This window comes from Hyaena hyaena, unplaced genomic scaffold, assembly GCF_003009895.1.
Source record: "Hyaena hyaena isolate Hyena2069 unplaced genomic scaffold, ASM300989v1 scaffold_292, whole genome shotgun sequence".
Lineage (NCBI taxonomy): Eukaryota > Metazoa > Chordata > Mammalia > Carnivora > Hyaenidae > Hyaena > Hyaena hyaena.
The window spans coordinates 1,698,057-1,715,881 of record NW_024080924.1 but is presented as its reverse complement, the minus strand read 5'-3'; the positions used below and the strand labels follow the sequence as shown (position 1 = coordinate 1,715,881).

At 40.5% G+C, this 17,825-nt stretch overlaps 2 protein-coding genes across 3 annotated transcripts in view; both read left to right on the top strand.

Annotated features, from left to right (window-relative positions):
• Positions 1-2,564: 2,564 nt before the first annotated feature.
• ZNF770 (zinc finger protein 770) lies at positions 2,565-11,349 on the top strand. 2 transcript variants are annotated; one of them, XM_039247256.1, is made up of 2 exons: positions 2,565-2,606; positions 8,124-11,349. In XM_039247256.1, exon 2 carries the CDS (start codon positions 8,177-8,179, stop codon positions 10,253-10,255), a length of 2,079 nt encoding a protein of 692 aa, XP_039103187.1. In that variant the 5' UTR covers positions 2,565-2,606; positions 8,124-8,176; the 3' UTR covers positions 10,256-11,349. The 2 variants fall into 2 exon arrangements, with proteins under 2 accessions (XP_039103187.1, XP_039103186.1); XM_039247255.1 differs by lacking the exon at positions 2,565-2,606 and adding an exon at positions 3,573-3,655.
• A 4,307-nt stretch (positions 11,350-15,656) lies between these two features.
• The window catches only part of AQR (aquarius intron-binding spliceosomal factor), a 94,225-nt gene continuing 92,056 nt past the window's right edge, over positions 15,657-17,825 (top strand). The window contains exon 1 of the mRNA XM_039247259.1: positions 15,657-15,900. Coding sequence (XP_039103190.1) covers positions 15,826-15,900 — 75 coding nt within the window. The 5' untranslated portion in view covers positions 15,657-15,825. The remainder of the gene's footprint in view (positions 15,901-17,825) is intronic.

Genomic DNA, 17,825 nt, shown 5'->3' with positions numbered 1-17,825 from the left:
CCTTGTTCCTCCGTCAAGTTCCTCCTAATCCTCCTATACGTGCAAACATATGATATTTGTCCTTCTCTGCCTGACTTATTTCGCTCAGCATAACACCCTCAAGGTCCATCCATGTTGCTACACATGGCCAGATTTCATTGTTTCTCATTGCCATGTAGTATTCCATGGTATAGATAAACCACATCTTCTTGATCCATTCATCTGTTGATGGACACTTAGGCTCTTTCCATGTTTTAGCTATTGTGGAGAGTGCTGCTATGAACATTGGGGTACATGTGCTCCTATGCCTCAGCATTTCTGTATCCCTTGGGTAAATTCCTAGCAGTGCTATTGCTGGGTCATAAGGGAGTTCTATTGTTAGTTTCCTGAGGAACCTCCACACTGTTTTCCAGAGGGGCTGTACCAGTTTACATTCCCACCAACAGTGTAGGAGGGTGCCCGTTTCTCCACATCCTCGCCAGCATCTAGAGTTCTCTGATTGGCTCATTTTAGCCACTCTGACTGGCGTGAGGTGGTATCTCAGTGTGGTTTTGATTTGTATTTCCCTGATGAGGAGGGATGCTGAGCATCGTTTCATGTGTCTGTTGGCCATCTGGATGTCCTCTTTGGAGAAGTGTCTGTTCATGTCTTCTGCCCATTTCTTCACTGGGTTGTCCCAGAAAATTAATAGGCAACCAACGGAATGGGAAAAGATAGTTGCAAATGACATATCAGATAAAGGGTTAATATCCAGAATCTATCCATCTTACTTCTGAGTGAGTTTTTGGTGACATGAATGTAAGAGTGCAGTACGCGTGATCAAAATTCTCCAATAATTTCCCATTGCCAAAAGGATTAAAATAAAGAAAAAAGAAACCTTTGCAAGGCATTTAAGACTTTTCTCAGGCTTCTTGCAAAGTGCCTGGTGAAGAGTAGGTAGTCTGAATGTGGAGCATGAATAAGCAGCACTGGCTTCCTTTTATCTATCCGGTTCAACACAAAAATCACAGTAGTCAAAAATCAGTAAGGTCATCCCTGGCCATCTATTAAAATGACAACAAGTTCTTCCACCCAAATCTTCATAGCTTCATTCTGTGCTTATTTTTCCCCTCAGTTCCTGTCAAATATTATATATTTTACTTATTTTCTGTCTCCCCCTATAAGCATGTAAGTATAAACGATATCACTATAAATAAAAAATCTATGAAGACAGGAATTGTTGACTTTTTAATTTGTCCACTACTCTATCTCCAGTTACCTAGAACAGGGCTTGGCACATAGTAAGTGCTTAAAATATATGTAGGATGGATGCATGGGTAGATGGATGATTAAAGCCTCAGCTTAGTGCCTCGGTTAAGTGTCTGACTCTGGGTCAGGTCATGATCTCATAGCTCATGAGTTCAAGCCCTGCATTGGGCTCTGTGATGACAGCTCAGAGCCTGGAGCCTCGTTCTAGTTCTTTGTCTCTCTCCTCTCTGTGCCCCCACCCCTTTCTCTCTCTCTCTCTCTGTCTCAAAAATAAATAAATATTAAAAAATTAAAAAAATTGAAAAGCCTTAGCTCAGAGACAATCTCCACCCAAAGCCCCAGGCAGCTTTAGACATTCTGCCTCCTCACTTCTGCCTGTACATATCTTTCTTGACACATTGTACTTCCTTGTATGTTGTTCTGAGCTGAAAACTACATTGAAGTCAAGGGCTTCATACACTAAGAAGTGAATCTTTTCTACTTTGTACATGATATGTCATTAAATCAATGAATGATTAATTATATCCCCATTTTAAAGATGAGAAAACAGGTTCAGAAAGGTTAAATAACTTGTTCAAAAATGTTTTTTATTTATTTTTGAGAGAGAGAGCACAAGCAGAAGAGGGGCAGAGAGAGGGACAGAGGATCTGAAGTGGGCTCTGTGCTGACAGCAGTGAGCCCAGTATGGGCCTCGAACTCACAAACCCTGAGATCATGACCTGAGCCGAACCTAGACACTCAACCAACTGAGCCACCCAGGTGCCCCAAGGTTAAACTTTTGAGGACGAATACTAGTAAGTTGCAGAGGTAAGATACTAATTCAAATGTGCGCCATGCTATTTGAATCTCTCTCCCTACAACGTGCTATCCTGCTCTTACATTTTCCATTTACCCATATTGTACCCATTGCTGAATTCCCGTCCAAATCTTACTTAATCAGTGAAATCTTTCTGATGACTTATTCTTGATAATCTCTCCTTTTTCCTCAGAGGACTCCTGAGGTTGCTTTCAGAGTGAATGGGGAAAGTTAAGATGAAAGGTATGTGGCCTTGGAGAATTGCTTATTCGTGTCTCATCTGTGTTCCACACTCCAGATTCAGGCTCTCGGTGCAAAGGCCTATTTATTTTGCAGGTAATGCACCCTCCATTGGTTCCAAATCTCTCATAATATTCTCGCACGGTCTGCCTATCTTTCCTGAGGATTTATGTGGCTGGCGATGGATGCAATTGTTTGCATGGTTTGGTTGAGCTGAACTCCCATGAGAAGCTGCAGGATGGAGCAAGTCCCCAAGGGTTATCTGAACACACAGCGTCCTCATCCTAACCACAGGACACCTAACGCTTTCCCCCTCCTTTCTCAGTCTCTGCTTCCGTTGACGGTAAGGGCTTCAACTTTTCCCAAATGTGACTCCTCCAAGGTTGTTATCTAAAAAGCAAAAACTTATTTTCTATTAGCCATTTCCTCATGTTACCCCATGGAAAATAGAGACTTACTTTTCACTGGCCCAACTTTTTCCTTTTTAAATAGAGGAACGTATACCGACATTAGAAATAATAATTTTTGTTGTCAGTCGTCCTTGAAAAGTAATGCAGAAAGTTACTTACAGTTGAAAGAAAATGTGCTTGTTCCCTGTTCTCATGTCCTCGCCTTCAAGCTGAGACAGTTACAATCTGAACCTGCAAAAATCCACGATAATTTTCCAATGTCTTTTGCACTTAAAATTTCCGGTGGATACCTAAACAGCTTATTCAGTAATAATGTACCACCCAAGTCTGTAACTGAACAACAACACTTAACCCTTACTTGTGTCCACATAAAATACTGAGATTATCTATAATTTGGGAAGAAGCAGTGAATTAAAAGTGCAGGTCTAGTACAACCCTACCTGTGTTCAAATTCCATCTCTGCCATCAATCAGCTATGTGACATAGCTCTCAACGCCTCAGCCTTATGTTCCTCATTTTTTATGTTCCTCATTTTTAAAATGAGATCCTATCACTTTATAAAGTTGTATTTAATATAAGAAGTAATAAATGATAAAGCTATTTGAGGGCTTACTACGCTCTAGGCACTATGTTGAGCACTTCACATCCATCTCCTCGAACTGTCAGAGCAATCGGAAGCGCACTAATCATCTATTCTCTTCCGCCCGCACGTGCAGTGCGGGGTGGGCGGAGCTGGGGGTAGGGGCCAATCTCTGGAGCCCCCACCCACCGCCCCCCACCCAAGTCGCAGACCGCGCCTAAGGAAGGGCGGCCCTGGGGTCGGGGGGAGCCAGTTTCCAGCCGGACCGCGTCCCTGGGCGCTCCCGAGCGCCGCGCCTGCGCGCTCAGCCTGTCGCCGCGCCAGCCCTGCGGACGTGCGCTCGTTGCCTTCGCGGCGTTCGGGCCCTGAGATGCGCGCCTACCCTGGCCGTGCCAGCTCCAGGTGCGTGAGGCGAACTTGAGGCGTCCGTCTGTGAGGTGGAGCGAACCTCGGGAAGGGTCGGGCCCGCCTCGATCCCTCAAGGTGTCCGGGGACCCATAGCGGGGACGCCACGACCTCAGCTCCCTTTCCTTTTCCACTTCCCCGCCTCCCGACTGCGTCTCAGGGGAGCGGCAGTCTCCTAGAGGAAGGCGCAGGAAGGATGCTTTCCCCCTGCTGTGGGTCGAATCGCCTGTGGCATTTTCCCCAGGCTGCGGCCAAAGCAGTTTTCACCCTTCCTTTCCTAGTGTGGGATTTTGCCGTCTCTGGACTCTGCTGGACCCCCTGAGTGCTTATTGGTTGTGGACGTTTAAGGCGACGGCCAGATGTCAAGGTCCTCTGTCCTTTGCAGCCCCTGTGGGACGAGAGGTGAGGGTTCAAGGCCACGAGAATGGGCCAGAGGAAGTGAGGCGGAAGCGGCCACAAAGAAGGAAAGGTGATCGATGTCGCCAGAGATTATTCCCCAGCTGGAAGTGATCCACGTTTCTCTGATCTTTAGTTTTTTTGTTCACTTGCTTTTGTGATATCCTAACTTCGCTTTAATGGTGTTAAGAGTAAAACACCAACAGGCTTTCAGCCTGGAAGCGTCTCGTTGGAAGTTTTCAAATCAGATTTTACAATCTTCCAACAGTGTTGTCTTGCAGTTGTCAGAATAATCTTCAGGTTGAGCCTCTGAGATTTATTATATTTTATTTTCAATTTAACATAGGAGAAATACACTTGTTGGCTTTGTGTTTCTTTCTTTCTTTCTTTTATTACCAACAACACAAAAATCAATTGAGAGCACAGAGAGGTGGGATTTGGAGCTCTATCAAATTAATGTGCGCCCTGTATAAGTACGTATGGCACTGCACTTGGAGCATTGGAGATCCCGAAGCTATCGCTTATAAATAGCAGATGAGATCACTGGTTGCCACCAATGGTTCCAACAGTATAGGGCTCCCAGTAAGTGCTTTCCCACATGGTGTGAAGGCCAAGTGACAACAATATACAGTCTTAGTGCTGGTGGTAGGTGATCAGCCATTGACACTTTTTGGCATAGGAACTATAGTCACTTCCTGTTACAATCGGAGATGGTTGTTGTATGTGGTTCAAGTGTGGGATTTTCTTTCAAGAGTATTCCATGGAAACTATTAAAAGAGGAGAAATATACAGTAGGAATTGAGGATGTTGGCTCTAGGGCAGAATCCTTTGTGTGATCTTTGGGGCCCGACTGTAGACAGTTGCATGTTTTTGGCTGGCTGGCCTCATGGGGGAAACAGCCCTGCCTACACCAGGTTTGTGCGTGGCCAGTGCATTATAGTTTTTTTGGAGAGAGTTGCAATCAGGGACTCACTCCTTCCCTCCTGCTACCCAGGCTTATACTAGACTGCATTGTTGGCTCAGGTACCTCCATTCAGAAGATGTTGGATGAGGTATTTCCCAGGTGCCTCGGCGTCCACCAAGACCTCCTTGAGTAGGTTGGGGGAGGGAGTTGTTTGAGGTACTTTTCTGTTTTGACTCAGGACCTTTCCACTCCCAGCCCTTCCTTCCTCTCCCCCTGGCTCACTTGGTCCATGAGGAGGCAGAAGCCTTTTTGTTTTGGCAGGGAGATGATTGTGTGCACTTGTCTCACCTAGTGTAGTTCTGTGTAACGGCCCCTGAGGAACCAATACTTGTTTTTGCCTTTTGCTTGCACTGTGGCAGTAAGTGAATAAAGGCTTGATTATTACTTTCATTTTGGCTTACTGTCCTAATTGACCACCTTGACAGGAATGAAATAAATTGCCAAATTCTTGGCAATTTACTGGATTCATGACTCAGATCCTCAAAACTGTTGCTGTGTTAGCATGTTTAGGGATTTGGAGGTTGCTCACCAGTAAGTCTGTGTAGTGAAAATGCATATTAATAGCACCAACAGCTGATTGTTGCTAACACGGATATCTGGGGTATATAGTACATTTTGTGAATTAATACAGTGGCTTGTGGTCAGATTCTTTTATTTTGCATACACTAATGTGGCATATTCCATTTGGCCTTTAATTAAATGTTTTGATAAATGTTTTGGGGTTATATGGGCCAAGTGAAGAAAATCATATACTGTAGTTTTCCTTAGTAATTCTATCTCATCCTCTGCACCCCAATCTTACCTAATAGATTATTTGTTTATTTTGAATAAAGTGATTGATTTGTTGTGGGTTCCTCTGTCTAGTGTTGTGTGAAGAGATACTAGGAACAGCTTTCACCACAAAGTTTCTTAACCTCTTTATATAGAAGTTTCACAAAACAGCATTCATCTTTACTATATGTAACACACTCTGTTATTTTCTACTTTTTATTAAACAAAATGCTGATTATGACCCACTAAATTGATTTCATAATCCATTAATGGGTAGCAACATAACACTGTGAAAAACACTGTGATGAAGCAACTAGTAGAAAATACTTGCCCAATAAATGAATTTTTTGTGTGTTTCTAATTCAGATTGCTGAAGAGAACCACAATGGGTATGTTTGCAGTTTTGTGTTTAAGGTGTCTTCTAGGAGAAGGCAGTTAATAGCAGATAGCATATATGTTGGATATTTGCCAAATCAGCTGACAAAAGAACACCGAGTTTTTGGTAGATTTATCAACTTTCTGATCTCAACTAGAAGAAACAACATTAGAATGAGAAAGCTAGAACAGCTTTTCTTTTCTTTTTTTTTTTTTTTTAAATCTCTGACTCCCTTATTTAAGGAGAATGCAGTAGTAAAAGGATGAGAAGAAAATTGGTTTCTCTGATAAAAGGGAAGATAGGGCATACAGTTTTTGTGAAAATACCTGGTAAAAACCAGGGGTATATTAGGGAAAGCATTTTTATCTTCAGATTAACTTCAAGGCCAAAATGATCCTTTTATTATATTGTCTGAAAAGTGAACCACACTCAACTTTCAAATTACTTAGCCACTGATAAATACAGAAGTAGCCAAATTGCCTCAGTGCTTTTGTACCTGTCTTTTGGGAGCTGCACAACAAAATGCAATGAAGAAATAAAAAACTACAAATTTAGCTAATGTGTTCATTTCTTAGGTAGAAACCCCCCAAAAATTATGTAGACAAGGATAAAGTTTTAAAATCTGATCAGTGTTGAGCTAAGTAATAACTTACATTTGTATATTGCTTCACAGTTTTCCAGCATATTCGGATGCATTATCTCTGTGGATTCTCACAACTGGATGTGGTAGGCAGGCTGGGAGGCATTTCCCCCATTTTAGAGATGAAGAATCTATATTTCTTTCTGTCACTGAGGTCATATGGTGGCAAATCTAGGACTAGAAGCCAGGTTATCGGGGCCATTTTCTCCCAGCTGTCCATGTTGTCTTTCTTGGTCCAAAGAAGTAATTAAAAGTAAATACTGTCAGGGGCGCCTGGGTGGCTCAGTCGGTTGAGCAGCTGACTCTATTCTGGCTCAGGTCATGATCCCAGGGTCATGGGATCAAGTCTCGCATCAGGCTCATGGATCCTGCCTGGGATTCTGTCTCTTTCTCCCTCTGCCCCTTTGACCCGTTCACACTCTCTCTAAATAAAAATAAAAATAAAAATAAATATCTAAATAAATACTGTTAATGAGGTGGCTAAGAAATCCAACTTTGATATCTGAAACATTCCTTTCTCAGATTGTGCCTATAGTATGCTATAATTGAATGCAAATTACATCTTATTTTTAGTATTATATTTTGATTCTTACACTTCTTACCTTTCTAGTTTTTTTTTTTTAATGACAAAGCAAATACTGGCAAAGCTACTTAATAGAGAACTAGGAAAATCGGAATTAAAAGGTCTCTTTAGTGTTAAGAAATTCGTTTCAGTCCCCTTATAATGTATTATCTCAATTAGAAATCTAGCTTTAAATTATATTGATTTTTAGAGATTTATTTTTTAATTTGTTTTTTTAAATTTCCCTCTTTTAATGTTTATTTTTGACAGAGGGCATGAGTGAGGCAATGGACAGGCAGAGAGAGGGAGATGGGATCCAAAATGGGCTCTGTGCTGACAGCAGAAAGTCCAATGTGGGGCTTAAACTATGGAACTACAAGATTATGAACTGAGTTGAATTCACATGAACCAACTGAGCTACCCAGGCGCCCCCAATTTTATTTTGTTTTGTTTTGTTTTTTAAGTAAACTCTACACCCAACATGGGCCTTGAACTCACAACCCTGAGATCAAGAGTCATATGCTCTACCTCCTGAGCCAGCCAGGCACCCCTAGAGATTTCTTTTAAAGACTCATCATTTCTATTTATGAAGTTTTAGGATTCTAAAGTATTCATCTGAAATGGTTATTAACTTACTTATAAACATAGAAAAAGTCCAGGTTCCCCTATACCCTTAATATCTTTAGCCAAAAGACAAATTATTTCTTTCCATATGAATACATTTTAAATTAATACATTTTTACTTTTAATTTTTAGACATCTGTGGAGTTTAAGAACATGGAATTCATCAGCGTATATCACTGAAGAATATGATGGCTGAAAATTTAAAAATGCTAAAGATTCAACAGTGTGTAGTAGCCAACAAACTACCTAGAAACAGGCCATATATTTGCAATATTTGCTTCAAGCACTTTGAAACACCATCAAAATTAGCTAGGCATTATCTCATTCATACTGGTCAAAAGCCATTTGAATGCGATGTGTGTCATAAAACTTTTAGGCAACTGGTTCATCTGGAGAGACATCAACTAACTCATAATCTACCTTTTAAATGTAGCATTTGTCAACGCCACTTTAAAAATCTGAAGACGTTTGTGAAGCACCAGCAACTTCACAATGAAACCTACCAGAATGATGTTAAACAGGTCAGAAGATTGTTGGAGGCCAAGCAAGAAAAGCCGGTATATGGGATGTATCATACTCATACCACAGAGGAAAGATGGGCATTGCATCCGTGCTCTAAATCTGATCCCACATACAGCCCTACAAAGAAAAGAAAGAATATTCATGCATGTACGATCTGTGGCAAGATGTTTCCATCGCAATCAAAACTTGATAGGCATGCACTTATTCATACTGGTCAGAGGCCTTTTCAGTGTGTCCTGTGCAGTAAGTCTTTCCGACAGTCTACTCACTTAAAAATTCATCAACTCACACATTCGGAAGAAAGACCTTTTCAATGTTGTTTTTGTCAAAAAGGATTTAAGATTCAAAGCAAACTTCTGAAGCATAAACAAATCCATACCAGGAATAAGACCTTTCAGACTCTTTCATTAAAGGTGAAGAGTCCAGAATCATGCCCTCTACCTAATAAATTAAACGCAAAGCAGGATGGTTTTGAAAATGGTGATTTAGGTGAGTCTGAGGAGACTAATCCACTTGATGTCCACTCTATTTATATCGTCCCTTTTCAGTGTCCAGAGTGTGAAGAGTGTTTTGAATCAGAGCAGATTCTCAATGGACATAAGTGTTTCCCTGCCAGAGGTGGCAAAATGCCAAGCAGGCTCAAAAGAAGCTACAACTATAAAACCGTTGTTAAAAAAATCTTAGCTAAACTTAAACGTGCTGGGGGTAAGAAATTAGATAATCTTCGATCTGAGAAAAAAGTATTTAAAAACAATTTCTTGAAAAATTGTGATCTTCTTTCTGGTGAGCAGAGCCCTGAACAAACCCAGAGAACATTTATGGGTCCTCTTGGCATACATGGAACATACAAGGCAGTTGGCAATAAAAAGAAGAAAACTTTGGCTTTGCCATTTTCTTGGCAAAAACACTTCCAGAACCAAAATGTGGGTAAAAACTTGAAAGGTATCCTTACGACAGAAAACATGTTACCAATAGATAATTCAGTGAATAATAAAGACGTATCTATCTACGGTTCATCAGGTGAGGAATTCTTTGATAACTGTGAAGTGCTGAAGTGTGGTTTTTCAGTTCCAAGCGAAAACCTACATACTGGACATAAGATGTGTCCTTGTGACAAATGTGAGAAAGTGTTTCCTTCTATATCCAAACTGCAAAGACACTATTTAATTCATACTGGACAGAGGCCTTTTGGCTGTAACGTTTGTGGGAAATCCTTCAGACAGTCAGCTCACTTAAAAAGACACAAATTAACTCATATTGAGAAGATTCCTTATAGACGATCTCTTTGCCAAGTAGAATTTGAAAATTTGAACCAACTTCTCATTCACCCAGGTGATAATGTTAACTATAATGCTTCCCAACAATGTCAGATGCTTGGTTTCCAAAAATATGAGGCCTCAGAGTCGGATCAAATATCAGAAATAAAAGTTAAGGCAGAATCAGAGGATTTCATTGTTAGTCCCCCCTATCGGAACAGGCAGCCCTATCTTGCTAGTGTACTTCTGCAATCAGAGCCGAGCCTTCACAGTCACTGTTGCGGTTATTCAGGGCCCACGGAGAGGAATGACGGCCTTCTCTACCAATGCAGCGTTTGCTCCAAGAGTTTTAGATCTCCATCTAAACTGGAAAGACACTATCTAATTCACGCAGGGCAGAAGCCATTTGAATGCTCAGTTTGTGGCAAAACATTCAGACAGGCTCCTCACTGGAAGAGACATCAACTTACTCACTTTAAGGAATGACTAATCCCAAGAGAAAGTGGTTCTCACATTCAGTTATGGAACTGATAGAACCAGTAACACATTTGTGGTTTCTGATAATCTTGTTCTTGAAGCCTGTATCATTTAAAATGTATTTTTATCAAAAGGCCTTCACTAGGTCGGGTGATTTCATAGGCAGTTGCTTGTCCTGCAGAGTAGGAAGCAAGATGCAGTACAGAAAATTAATAGAATGTTTTAGGAAGAGCCAAATTAATTTTTAGGGGGAATAGCATGGTTTGATGCCACACAGTAAGCATTTATTTTATTTTAATGTATACTTTGGCTGTATTGAAAATATAAATCCATGATATGGTACAATAACTCAGTTCATTAATTTTTTAAAGGACTTACTCCTTAAGGCATGCCATCTCCTATTAGATATACTCAGAAGACTGAGAGGTAAAAATTGGTTTTTGGCTGCAGCCAATAGCCCCACTACATTTTTTTTTTTTATATTTCCCATAAAAGCATAATTTTGTCCACCTATGGCTCAAATTCCATTAGAAATTTTTTTTCCTGTAAGTAAAAAATATAAAAGTGAAAATGGATGAGAAAGTCATAGTATTATTTTCATTGGCCTTTTGCAAGCTATTCATTCTTGGGATTCTGGTAGCTTCACCTTCTTTTCCGCAGGTAATGAGAATTGTGGGGGTTTTTTTTTGTTTGTTTTTTGTTTTTTTTGCCCAGCTTGCTGTTTTTCCCAAATTTAAAAGTAGGAGAGGTTAGGATGCTCCTGTATACATTTACCATGTTTACTTATCAGGAATATTTTCCAAGTGCCATCATCTTTTTGATGATCTGTATGCAGTGTTATCTTTCCAGAGGAATAAATGCAATTCATCTATTTACTTAATGATTGACAGCAGTAACTGTAGACTTAAGACTCCCCTCTAGATCTGCATCTCCACAAGATTTTGATTTACTTTAGTAAAATTTGTTTTAATGTCTCATGAATTGAATGGTCATGTGACTTAACTAAATCTGTTTGATCACATGGCAATGCTCAGTCTAGTTCTAGTGTTGTTTTTAATGTTTATTTATTTTTGAGAGAGAGAGTGAGGCAAAGTATGAGTGGGGGAGGGAGGAGAGAGAGAGAGAGAGAGAGAGAGAGAATACAAAGCAGGCTCCAGGCTCTGAGCCATCAGTACAGAGTCTGATACGGATCTCAAATCCACAAAGCATGAGATCATGACCTGAGCTGAAGTAGGACACTTAACCAAGTGAGGCACCCAGGTGCTCCAAGTCTAGTTCGAGTTTTTAAGTCTATGTTTCTTGCAAGAATCTAATGCTAAAAAATGTTATCTTGATAATTTGCAAATTGTTTTGATAAGGTAATCGTTCCTATATAGGAATAAAATGCTTGCAGAATCGAAGGTATCCTAAACAGCACTGTCATAATTTGGGAAATATTGAATCTAAGCTATAAAAGACATAATCACGAATTGTCCTTCATATTTGCCATTTTTTAGGAAAAATCTTTGAATGAGATTTCTTAGTAATAAAAGAAAATAACCATTACCTTTCTGAAGTGAGAACAGATGGGTATTTGTCCTAGCCACACTTAAATACAGTGGCAAGCCCTCTTGAGAATGGATAAATCAACATTCTTTGCTTTGTAAGCTCTGTGTCATACTCTAAGAACTGTGTGTAGCAGGAGAAAGGAGGGGAGGTTGGTATCTCCTGTTCCAAATGCATGTTGAGAAACTTGGGTTTAATATACAGAGATAAAACAGTACAGATAGAATGCCCAATGATGTATAAATGTGCAGGAGAATCTTATGTTTTAAAGAATAATTTATCTTAGATTTCCTTCAGATCTGTTCCTCTAGTGCAAGCAAGATGATAGTTTACAGAATTTGTTGTACACAAAACTTCAACAACATACCTATTACATAAAAGCAAGGAATACCTATTTCCTGTTTTTCAAGAATATAGGTTCAAGAGGTTTTTGTCTGAAGTTATGTATTTTGGGATTTTCTGAAACTATGTAATTTTATTTGGAGTAAATGTCTCATTTAGTCCTTTCCCAACCCAAACAGGGAGAGTTCTAATAGTGTTGTGCTTGTATGATTATTAGACTTTATTTGCTTAAGTGATACTATCATTTTTTTTTTTTGGCCCATGCCTTTTTAAGCTGTTTCATATTGAAAGTTGGAATATTGTACAAATTTTGTCAAAGATGTACTGTAGTGCTATTTGAAGTACCTGTAACAAAATACTTATTTTATCTTTATCATTGCAAGCTTCTTGTGGAAACTTTATAGGAATGAAAATAAACGGTATATATCCATAAGAAGATTAAACATTAGATGTTACATGATGATTTGCTGCATGCTAGTACTATTAGTATTGTTGAATCAATCACTTTGGTTTTCTGAAAAAATAAACTTTATAAATATCTTTAAAGAGATTTATTAAAAAATTTTTGTTTGGGTGATTCCAGGCTATAGCATGATTACTTCCTGAAGTAGTTTGATTGGCTGAGTTAGTGGAATTACTGTTTCTTGATTTGTACTACAGTAGGGCCAACAATTTTAGGACAAAATGTGTGTGTGTTGAAGGAAAGTAGATGGTGGTTAAGAGGCTTGAAGAATTCAAATTTCACAATATTTTAAAAATAAACTTTAAAATTACACGGTTTGGACTTTTTTTTTTTTCATTTAAAAAGGGAAAATCACATAATACTGGCATAAGGTACTGATTGCCAAACACTCTCCCGGGCCCACTCCAATCCACCTTCTATACTGAATTTCCTAACATGGATATTTAATCATTTCCATTTTTATCTATTTTTAAAGTTTATTTATTTTGAGAGAGAGGAAGAAAGAGACCCTTAAGCAGGCTCCATGCTAACAGTGTGGGGCTTGAACCCAAGAACTGTGAGATTGTGACCGGAGCCAAAAAGGAGAGTGGGACACTTATCCAACTTAGCCACCCAGGTTCCCCAACTTATATTTTACTTTTCCTTTTTATTACATTTCTTTGATAGCTTTTTTTTTTTAATGTTTATTTTTGAGAGAAAGAGGGAGACACAGAATCTGAAACAGGCTCCAAGCTCTGAGCTATCAGCACAGAGCCTGATGTGGGGCTCAAACTCAAAAACCACAAGATAAGACCTGAGTCAGGTGTTTAACCGACTGAGCCACCCAGGCACCCCTAATAGCTTCTTATCACCTACAAAAGGATATGTTAACTCCATCACATGTCACATGATCTACCTGCTTAACTATGTATTCTCTGGCCTTCCTTTCCAGATTTGTACTAAGAAATACAGAATTAGTTCTGTGTATATTCTTGTCTCTTTCTTGTTTATCTACTATTATTTTAAATTAGAAACAGACTTTCAAACTCTTGAATTCAAAGAAGAAATTTAGTTGAACCGGATTTTTGGTTGTCCATAACTATGGGGGGAAAACTAAAGTGTTTCAGACTGGCTTGCAGAAAACTTTTTTTTTTTAGAAATGATGAACTGATATATTATTTTTTTTTATTTTTAAGTAATCTGCATCCCAATGGGGGACTCGAACTCACAACCCTAAGATCAAGTCATATGTTCTACTGACTGAGCCAGCCAGACACCCGGAAAACATTTTAATTCACCTTTTATGGAAGATAACCTATTAGAACTACAGTTTTAAGACATAGCAACAATCTTTGAAGTCTAGGTAACTTAATGAGAATTCTTTGTTAGAAATAACATTTGCAAGGACTATTGTTTGTTTTTGTAATCTCTGCACTGAACACGGGAGTTCGAACTCAGAGCTCTGAGATCAAGTTGCAGGCTCTATCTACTGAACCAGCCAGGCATCCCAAGCAAGGTTTGTTTGATGATACAGAATATCTGCTTTTCAGAATCGGAAAGAACATTCATATCTTGTGGAGCTTCCTATTGCTGGTTAGGAGAGCTTAAATTTCAGGGCTAACTCTGTTAGCATTAAGAGGGGGAAAGAATATAAAGATAAATAGTGCAATGGTATCATTAAATGAATATGGAACATAATATTTTGGATCCAAATTGGCAAATTTCTATTCATTCTTTGAGTTTGAACTTAAATATTACAACTTCCTCTGGAAGCCTTTCTGATCTGCCTTAAACACTCCATGCCCTATGTTCGCACTGCTTTTCATTCATAACTCTATTGTCACTGTTGATCAGTGGTTTTCAAACTTTAGTGTGTGCACTGGAATCATGTGGAGGGTTTGTTAAAAGCATAGATTGCTAAGCCGCACCTGCAGTTATTGATGTCTGGTGTTGGGCCCAAGAATTTGCATTTATGCAGCTTGGCTGTTACTGCTGTATTGAGAGTATTACCCTTTGACGATCACTGAACAAAACTGCATGCTTCCGGAAAGCAAGAGAATGCATCTTTTTATGTTTTCTATTTCACACATACAATATAAAACAGTATGGATATGGATAATGGCGAAAGCTGAAGTTGTGTTTGGAAAGAAGGGAGGATAGGTGATCAAAAATTGCCACTGCACCTAGCCTAAAAAGAATTAGCCCTTGAGGGGCGCCTGGGTGGCTTAGTCGGTTATGCGTCCGACTTTCGCTTGGGTCATGATCTCGCGGTTCGTGGGTTCGGGGCCCCGCGTCGGGCTCTGTGCTGACTGCCAACTCAGAGCCTGGAGCCTGTTTCAGTCTGTGACTCCCTCTCTCTCTGACCCTCCCCTGCTCACGCTGTCTCTCTCTTCTAGAAATAAATAAAAATATTTAAAAAAAAAAAAATTAGCCCTTGAGACAAACAACTTCATTTTCATCTGTCCTTCCGGTTACTGTTCTAGTTTTGTCTTTCATGTTGAAAATGCATTTTACACCTACTTCATCCATTACCTCTTCAGTCACTAACCTCTTAGCCCCTTTTTATCTGGTAGCCCTGTTTTCCCCTAGTCTGGCAACAGGGATGGATTGCAAAAGTCATGAGGAAACTTTGAGGGGCGCTGCATATGCGTATTATCCTGATTTTGGTAATGGTTTCACGGATGTATGACTGAAAATGGATCAAATGTTACACTCCAAATATGTGCACGTGGTTCATTGTATGTCAACTTGTACTTCCATGAATCTGTTAAAAACAGTTAAAAATGAGCCCGGCATACCCAAGCCTATCTTTTTTTCACTACTGTTTTTCCCCCGCTTAGGATGGAGGGAACCGTCAAGTCTCCCCGTCCCCTGCAACTCTACCACGAAAAACCCTCACTCAACACCACCTACCTGATGCAGCTCTGAGATGGGGTCCAGCCTGCTGGATGTGTTCTCTCAGCTGTACGCTAGGGGGCGCATGCGGAGGAGGCCGAAGCCCTTGCGGTCTCTAGCTCAGACCCAACGCCTAACACGAACTTCCGGCCCTGATCAGTTCCGCTTCCGGGGAAATGTACGGGCTGCTCTGTGTGTTTCTTGTGCGACCGTGTGACGGCTGAGGACCTTCACGCTAGCTGCCTCTCGCTTCGCGGAATTGGGCAGCCGCGGCTGCTTCTTGGGGGGAAGTGCATCGGGTTCACCGTTACTTCTAGCGGACCTTTCCTTACTGGAGCGGAATAAGAGTGCTGCCATGGCGGCCCCTGCTCAGCCCAAGAAAATCGTGGCTCCTACGGTGTCCCAGATCAACGCCGAGTTCGTAACTCAGGTGCGCTTCGTCGAGTCTGGTGTGTGTGAAGGGAGGATGTCGAGGCCCCAAGGCCTGGGAGGTGGGGTTTTCCTTGGGACTGGGAGCATCCTGGAGGCATTTGCTCGTCACTTCATGCACTTGTTTCTTCCCAGAAGAAACAGCACCCTAGCCTATTTGAGACTGGCAAAGTTTCGTAGCAGAGATGATTCCTAACGGAGGAATGGGGTTTTTCTTAGCCGTAGAATAACCTAGGCTTTGGGTGGAGTGATGAGAGCCTGAAAAGACACCTGTTCCAAGTAGATGCATCTCTGAAGAGCAAATCGTTTTATCCAAGAGCGTTCATTTAGAACCTGTATACTATGTTGCATTGTGAACCGCGGTTGGCTGTGGTTAGGGAAACACAGCCCTTTAGCCCTCAGCAACATAACTAATCGTTACATTCTACATGCTTATATTCTAAATATCTTTTAAATCTGCCTGCTTCCTGTCAGGTCGCCCTTGTTTTTCTCTCTGGACCTTGACATCCAGATCTCTTCGTCTTTCCTCTTGCTCTTCTCCAGCCCATTCTTCATATTGCTGTCAGTGATTTCATGCAAATGCATATCTGATCATATCTCTTACCTTCTTAAAATCTTTAAAGAGTTCTAGTTTCCCTTAGGGTAATGACTAGGATCCTTCTAAGTATTATGAGATCTGGCCTGTGCTTACATCCATTTCTCTCTCTCTCTCTCTCTCTCTCTTTTAAAATATTTGTTTTTTGAGAGAGACAGAGAGAGAGAGAGACAAAGTGTGAGTGGAGAGGGGCAGAGAGACAGGGAGACACAGAATTCGAAGCAGGTTCCAGGCTCTGAGCTGTCAGCACAGAGCCTGACATGGGGTTCAAACTCACAAACTGTGAGATCATGACCTAAGCTGTTTAACCGACTGAGCCACCCAGGTGCCCCTTTCCTCTCTCTGTCTAACTCTGTGCTTCAGCCATACTGCTTGTATTTGAATTTGCCATGCTGTCTTTCACCTCCTGGTCTTTCAACATTGTTCCTTCTGCTCAGGATCCTCATTTTCTCCCATCTTCCTTTATATGCTTAATTCATTGTCATCAACCTACATTACTTTGGAGAAGCTTTCCTGACAACTTAAACTAGATTAGAGCTCCCTTTTCCCATTTACCTGCATTTTCGTGGTTAAAGCCCCATTTATTAGTTGCCTTATCTTAAGGAGTTTACATTTTACAGAGAGGAGTCAGGCAAATAAGCAGTGTAGTTTCACACAGTAATAAGTGCTGTCAGGGAAATGAAGCAGGGTGTTGTGGTAGTGATTGGGGTGGGGTGTATGAAAAGCTGTCAGGAAAGTCCTCTTTGAGGTGACATTTGAGCTAAGACCTGACTGCAGAATAGGAGCCAGTTTTGGGAAGAACAGGAAAACAGTCCAGGGAATAGCAAGTGCAAATGCCTTATGGTGTGAATATCAAGAAAGCCAGGATAGCAAACATAAGAAATAAGAGAGAGGGGGCGCCTGGGTGGCTCAGTTAGTTAAGTGTCCCACTCTTTGTTTCTGCTCCGGTCATGGTCTTATGGTTTAGTGGGTTCAAGCCTGTGTCAGACTCTGTGCTGACAGTGTGGAGTCTGCTTGGGATTCTCTCTCTACTTCTGTCTCTGCCCCTCCCTGACTTGTGCTGTTTTTCTCTCTCTCAAAATAAACAAATAAACTGAAAACTTTTTCAAAAAAATAAGAGAGAGAATGGTTATAAAATGAGGACAGAGTATGTAGGGATCAGATCACTTGGAGGCTGAGATAAAAAGTTTGGATTTCATTCTTAATGCAGTAAGGTATTTTTAATTAATTTTCTTAATGTTTATTTATTTTTGAGAGGAGAGAAGGGCGTGGAAGTGACAGGATCTGAATGGGCTCTGTTCTGACAAGAGAGAGTCCAACATAGGGCTTGA